This window comes from Populus nigra, chromosome 1 (assembly GCF_951802175.1).
Source record: "Populus nigra chromosome 1, ddPopNigr1.1, whole genome shotgun sequence".
NCBI lineage: Eukaryota > Viridiplantae > Streptophyta > Magnoliopsida > Malpighiales > Salicaceae > Populus > Populus nigra.
The window spans coordinates 16420422-16427474 of NC_084852.1; the positions used below are offsets into that span (position 1 = coordinate 16420422).

General features: G+C 33.5%; 1 protein-coding gene across 1 annotated transcript; it reads left to right on the top strand.

Annotated features, from left to right (window-relative positions):
- Positions 1-2525: 2525 nt before the first annotated feature.
- On the top strand, positions 2526-6863 carry LOC133694692 (uncharacterized). Its single transcript, XM_062116349.1, has 15 exons — positions 2526-2761; positions 2859-2973; positions 3078-3189; positions 3274-3318; positions 3390-3457; positions 3541-3595; positions 3696-3775; positions 3871-3954; positions 4394-4507; positions 4717-4835; positions 4927-5044; positions 5330-5463; positions 5611-5764; positions 5870-5949; positions 6488-6863. Exons 1-15 carry the CDS (start codon positions 2574-2576, stop codon positions 6570-6572), a joined length of 1551 nt encoding a protein of 516 aa, XP_061972333.1. The 5' UTR covers positions 2526-2573; the 3' UTR covers positions 6573-6863.
- The last annotated feature ends 190 nt before the right edge of the window (positions 6864-7053 follow it).

The following is a 7053-nucleotide window of genomic DNA, read 5'->3' on the forward strand; positions in this document are numbered from 1 at the left end:
TATTTTAACCTGTCTGGAACCAGACTCCTTTCTTTTATATTCTTGATGTGTCGAACACTACTCTGTGGTTCATTACATGAGTCAATATGTTCTGTTATCAGCCTTTGATATTTGATAGCTGAGCAGTCTGAAGTGGCACTTGAATGTCACCATATCAGATGAAAAATTAGGAACCAGTCGAGAAAGTAAAAAAGGCACAGATGAAAGACAGATTAAATAAAAAGTTCTAAAGAACTCCAATGAGTCGCATAGCGAAGGTACTACTAACACTATAAAAAAGTCCTAGGAAAAGAAACAAGATCTAAACCGAATCTGTAGAAAAAGAACAGCAATAAAAAAACACAACAGATAACAACCGATAATCAAGTTCCCAAACAAACAGCTAAAGGTTACAGAAAAACAACATAAGATCACAAATAAGAAATCAAAGCCATCTAAGCTTTGCGTTAAACAACATAAGAATCCTTCTCAAAGACTTTATGCTCTTTTTCTTGATATTGACTTTTTCAGCATCATACAAAGCTAAATTCATGTACTCATCAAACCCAATGACTCGACCTTCAATCCTCAAATCCCTCAGCTAAAAAAGCTGAATTTGAATGTGAGCTTTACTTTGAAGAAACACCATACTCAGGGATGTTTGGTATGAATATCTTGTTATAAAGAGTTAGAGGACACAAGATAAGAGTTCATATGTATTTTTTACAGTCGGAGCCTAGTGTTAAAGAGGAGGAGCTTGTTATCAAGTGACCAGCTTTGAAATGAAATATGAATGGATTAAAATTGTTAAGTGAGCAATCTTGAAATGAAATTCAAATGCTACTATGATTGCATAGTTTAGTTTGACTTGCCTGGCAATAATATTTTATAAAAGATGTTTTAATTTTATAACTTGACTTGTTTTTTACATATTTTATTATCTTCTTGATATGGCTAAAAAACAATCAAAACATAATTGGTTTATAGAGTGACCAGTTTGAAGAAGTTTTGAAAATCTAATTATTTTATAAAGTGACCATCTTAAAATAATTTTAAAAAATTAATTATTTTATAAAATGATGAGCTCAACCTTTTAATAATATAAGAGAATCCACTTTGTACTAGTAACTAATTCTGTTGATACCTCTTAAAGTTAAGAGGAAGCAGAAATTACATATTTTAAAAGCTGAAATTTTTTTGGGTGTGCTTTCCATCCAATCTTTATATTTGCTATTCTATTTATACTCATCAGGACCTAGCAAAACAGAAAAATAATAAAGAGAGACAAATAATAATTGAGAATTTATTTTGTCTCCTAATTGAATTATGATCTTTTTTAATTTTCCAAATTCATCTTGATTTTCTATTTATTTTTCAATCTTAACTCAATATTCTTTTTTCCTCATCTAATCTCTTATTATATTATTTGGTTCTTGGTCATCGTGATCATCCCATTTCCTAAGATTTTTTTTTTTTTTTGCACTGAAAATAAAATAAAGTGAGCCCAAGTGCTAAATTAATGAAAATGATAGGAATTGACTGAATAACAATGAAATGATACTTGTTTTCCATTATTGTATACTTTTGAAAACAAAGAAAAAAATCAGAAATTAAAAATAGTTATGATAATAAAAAAACAGTAAAATAATATGTAAGAATAAAACCATTTATATGTAATACAAATATATAGGGATGATCATTTTCGGTTCGATTTGGTTTTTATTAAAAAAAAAGTAACCAAACTGATTTTTTTTAAAAACCGAAACCAGTTCAAACCGACCGATTTTGGTTCGGTTAGGTTTTTTAGGATAAAAACCGGTTCAAACCAGTTTGGCTCTGGTTTTTTCGGTTTGGCTTGGTTTTTTTCTGGTTTGGCTCTGTTTTTTCTGGTTTTTTCGGTTTGGGTTCAGTTCGGTTCGTTTTTTTAGTTTCAAGCTTATAAAACCTAAACCGAACCGGTCAGCTTTTTTAAAATTTTAATCAGTTTTTTTCATGGTTCAGTTTTTTCAATTATTTTTTTTCAATTTTCTCAATTTTTTGATTTTTTTACCCACCCCTACAAATATTTCCAATTTGAATAAAGATTTCATTTAATTTTAATACAATTACATTAGCATTATAACTTTTACATCATTTTAGTTTAAAACATCCTTTTTGATATGTGAGAAAAATATGAAAGACTTTTAATTGAATAAAAATTCTAATATAAAAAATAGTAAATATTTTTTTTATGCATGAAATATTTTTATTTTTGACAGGTAAGATAATATATTTGATATTTATCAATAAAGTTCTCTTAATACATGTGATAATTTTTAAAATTTAATTTTTTTATTAAATTAAATATTTTGATACTGAGCTGTGACATGTAGTTATGAATATATAGATAAATATTGATTAACGAAATATTACATAGAAAACAATTATGAATTAATTTTATATGTATTACTCAAAAGACCCGGGTTCGGGTCAGCTCCATCACCAACCCGTTCAACCCGTTAAAAAAAAACAGATATTTTCAGCAACATTTTCCAATACGTTATCCATTCCCGCCATCCGGAATACCTTCACTTCACTCACCGTCGATTTCACAAATGCCTCTGTGCCTCCTCCCTAACCGCCTGTTACCTTTACCTTCCTGTCCTCTCATCACCTGCCTCGCGTCCCCAGCGGCACTCCGTTCCTCTCCCTCCTCGCCACCACCAGCACTCCCTAACCTCCTCAACAACACAACCCCCGTCCCCTCCCTATCCTGCGCCCTCCAGTGTCCTCACTTCCAATCGTACGCACCCTTCCCATAGATTCATTTTCAATCTCTTTTATACACCTACTGTAAAGTCATTTATTTATTTAAGTATTTATTTTGTGTTTGTTTTAAGCTGCTCTGGTTGCACGCATGAACTCAATCTCCACCGTCCGATTATCGTCGACGAGGCTGATCAATTTTTTAAGAGTCTAGGAGTTTCAGATTTCGATTTTGATAGCAGTAGACTGGTATTTTTCCTCTTTTTTATTATAATTTTGGAATATTAATTACTGTTTCTTTTCTTTAAATAAAAAACTAATTATGGTTTTGATTCTCTGACTCGCATTTACAGTGGGGATGGAGGACTCGGGCAAAACTGGCCGTTCGTGGTTCCTCGATGAAGCCGCTGATTGGGCTTTATGAAGAAGGCACTCATAACGTAGTGGACATCCCCCATTGTAAAGGTATATATTATATTAAATAGGCAAAAAGAAAATACTCCGTTTGAGGTTAATTCATTAATATTTGTTTATTTTAATTTGTTGCAGCTCATCATCCGAATATTAATGCGGCCGTTGAACTGCTGAGACAAGGTCTAATTTCTTCATTTTTGTTGAAAATGATTTGGATTTGGTGTTTAATTGTTTGGATATGATTGTTTTAGGTGTTACTAAGTTGAATATCGAGCCATACGATGAAGATGAGGGGACAGGCGAATTGCGATATGTTCAGGTTCTTAATGAAATTAACAAACAAAAGTTAAAATGATAGGTGATTTCCAATTGAGAAATGATGTTGTTTGTTGAACTTTGCAGATGGCCGTGACGACTTACAATACGTCTCTTCCTGCCCCAGAGAGATATAAAAATGGTTGGGATATTCTGTTTTAGGAATTGGATTTTTTTTCAAACTGTTTTAAGTTATAAGATAATTGAGATTTTTGAGTTAATTGCTTATATGTATGTTCCAGGTAAGGTGCAGGTCTCCTTAGTTTGGAATTCGAGAAATGAGAATTCTCATAATTTTGAAAAATTAAATGCCTTGGCTAATGTGAGTTTTGCACCCCCTTGATTAATGTTTTTGTTGCCAATTCTTGTACTCTTGCATGTATGTATAAATGTTGAATTGCATGTTGTGTTTTGCAGTTTTTATGGAGGAATGGTGGACCAAAGAGTGACGTCAGGTTTATTCACTCTGTATGGGCTAACTTTCAGACATCAACAAACAATGTGAGTAGGGAGTTGCTTCGTTGCTGAAAGGAAATAATGACTTAAGCTCTGTGTTCATTATGTGAAGTGTTTAATGTGAATAATTGATGAACATCCGAAGAGTCAAAGTATTTATCTGATGAGTGTGTGTTTGGCTAGTGTTTGTATTTTCATGATTTACAAAAAACTAAAGAATATGTCTGCAAAAAAGAAAATTTAAACAGCGTGTTCTTGATTTAATAAACAAATGTTTCTACTTGTTTTAAGATTCTCTGATATAAAGTGTTGATTGGAGACAGAAAACTGTAAATTTTGGTTAGGATTGATATCATGATGGGGTTAGCAAATTCACAGAAATGATGGTGTGACATGTTGAAGAAGAGATGTAAAACCATTGCTTAAAAAGAAAAGAAAGAAACCTTTTATTATGTGAGACTAAAATATCTCGCTGATGATGCAGATTATTTTTGGCAATAGATGGAGGCATCTTTTAGGAGAAAGTGGCTTTTGGGAACACGTAGGAGGAATTGATATTTCCTTGTCTCCGTCCAGTTTTGGACAAGCAAACACTCGGGTAGAACAATCTTCTAATCTGAAAACTCCTTTCTGTTTTTAGTGGATTCCTTATAGTCCATCTAGCAGATAAAATTGTTAGTGCTAAAAAATGTAGATTCAAGCATCTTCACACACACTGTCTTCTCTTCTCCCTTCTCAACTGGCTTGTTCTATGTTATCATGTTGCATGCCTGACTTTGATTTATTCCTTTACTAATTTCACTTCAGGCTTTTGATAACCTGCTGCGGAGGTTACAAAAATATGTTCCGTATGGAGCATCTGTCACTGATTTGTATGCAGGAGCTGGTGCAATTGGATTATCATTGGCAGCCACTAGGAAATGCAGGCAAGATCCATGCGTCCAAAAAAATTTAGGTTCATTTTTAAATTAAAATTAATAAGATTTTAATTGCAGTGTTGTGATTATTGCTTTTCAGATCTGTTAAATGTGTTGAGGTTAACAAAGAGTCAAAGCTGTCTTTTGAGAAGACTGTTGAACGCCTTCCAAACTATGTAGATAGCAGCATTAGTTGGCATCATGCAGACACTTCAGTTGTTAGTATTTAACTTCTCTGATTTAAGGTTACAGTTACTTTTGTGAGAAACTTCAATTTAGAATATTAGATACTGTTATGTGTTGCATTCTTTTCACAAGTTTACCTCTAGTAACAGTGGTAGTTTTGAACAACTTGTTTACAATTTGTGAATTGGAGAGACAAAAAAGCAACTTCTGTCTTCTCTCAGACTTTTAACTTCGATGTCACAGTCAAATTATTTCAAACTAATATCATTATCAAATGATTCGAGCTAATTATATGCTTCTGTTCATATGCTGAATAGGAACCTCTTTCTTGGCTCATGGGGTCAGAAGTAGTCGTTGTAGATCCTCCTAGAAAGGGACTCGATGCATCTCTTCTTGATGTATTACGGACAATATCGTCACTGGAGCGCAAAGCTAAATCAGCACCTGAGAGGTAGGACCAAGTTCATAGACCTTTGGTCAATGAAGTTGAATGTGCCACCTAATGATGTAACTTGTAAGAAAAGGTGTTTAATCCTGGCTGCAGTATTGCAGGACTCGATGTTTGCAATTTAATAGTTTCTGTTCTTGTCAATTCCAGCTCTTATTCAAAAGTCAAAGATGAGAAAAGACCATGGGTGTTACGTGCAATGAAAGATTCAGTTCAAATTGGAAGCAAGCCAGCTCTTGAGGGCTCAGAATCACTGCCTCAAACACTTATTTATATAAGCTGTGGATGGGAAAGCTTCAAAGAGGTACTTATGGAATTATAGTGGCTGCATGACCTTTAAGTTCCAAGAGAATAGATAAAACTCTGACTTAGGCATTCTCAAGTTCAAGCTACTTCTTAATTTTCACAGGATTGCAAGTCATTGTTATCTAGTAAGAAATGGCGTCTGGAAAAGGCTCATGGTTTTAACTTCTTTCCTGGCACCCAAAGGTACTGCTCCTTTCTATTTTCATGTATTTCCCTGCCCAAATCTGCTGTGTCTATAAGCCTGGGTGCATTATCTTAAATGCAGTACGATTCACCTTACTGTTTTTGATGCAACTGGCACAGCATTTCCTGACTTGGTCCAAATTCTTCTTCCCACCATAGAATTCCTGAACAAAATTTTAGCACTTGCCTTTGGTGTCTTTGCTCCTACTAATATATAGTAGTTGCTTTAATCTTTCAACTTGTTGAAAAAGATGCAAAATCTTGCCTCATTTAACGAGGTAGAAATTTAGCAACATAGGAGCTCTGGATGAAATTTGTAGTATTTTCAGAGTGTCTTCTCGTCCAAATTGGCATTACTGTGGTCGTAAAATCTAAACAGTGGCTCATAAGCAGTTATCATGAAGAATCTGTTGAGTTGCCTAATGACAGTGAATTTAGTATCCACGTGAACTCGATGCCCTCATATGTGCACTAAAAATGTTTGTTTCTATTTGTTTCATGACGTTGGATTACAATTGATTTTGAGCAATGGTTGCAGCATCGAAGTTTTAGCTGTGTTCAAGAGGGGCCAACGAGCAGGTCTCAAGAAAAAGAAATCCGGGAAGAAGAAAAAACGCTTATGAGGGAAACATCCATTAATTTAAAATGAATTTACCCACAGAATGTATGCTTGTGAAGGTGAAGAGAAACCTCGAGGTGCAAACTACAGGTAATTAGAACATGTGAGAGATGGCTAAGAGGAAATTTATCAGAGGCCTCAGCTTTATTTTCTGCTCTTGAGTGGAAAAGGAATGAGGTGTAAAAGAATGACGAGAAATTGCATCACTTTTGTATCCCCTTATCTCCTCTAGAATTTTATTAGAGAATGTAAAACTCAGAGCAAAATTATGATTCAGGCAGAAAAAATTTTGTTACGTAATAGTAATATACTAGATTTGTTGCCTAGACAAAAAAAACTTTGACATAAGAAAGCAATGGTAGGTAGGGTAAAACGATTTACGACATTCGTTGAATTGTTAATCTAAATAATGAAAAAAATATATACAATAACAATAAATTAATTAATAAAAAATGACAGTAATAAAAAGAAAAAAAAAGGTTCAA

Coding starts and splice junctions, on each gene's coding strand:
- LOC133694692 (XM_062116349.1), top strand. CDS start 2,574: ATGCCTCTGTGCCTCCTCCCTAACCGCCTGTTACCTTTACCTTCCTGT. Junction 2,762..2,858: donor CAGTGTCCTCACTTCCAATC/GTACGCACCCTT, acceptor GTTTGTTTTAAG/CTGCTCTGGTTGCACGCATG. Junction 5,765..5,869: donor GATGGGAAAGCTTCAAAGAG/GTACTTATGGAA, acceptor TAATTTTCACAG/GATTGCAAGTCATTGTTATC.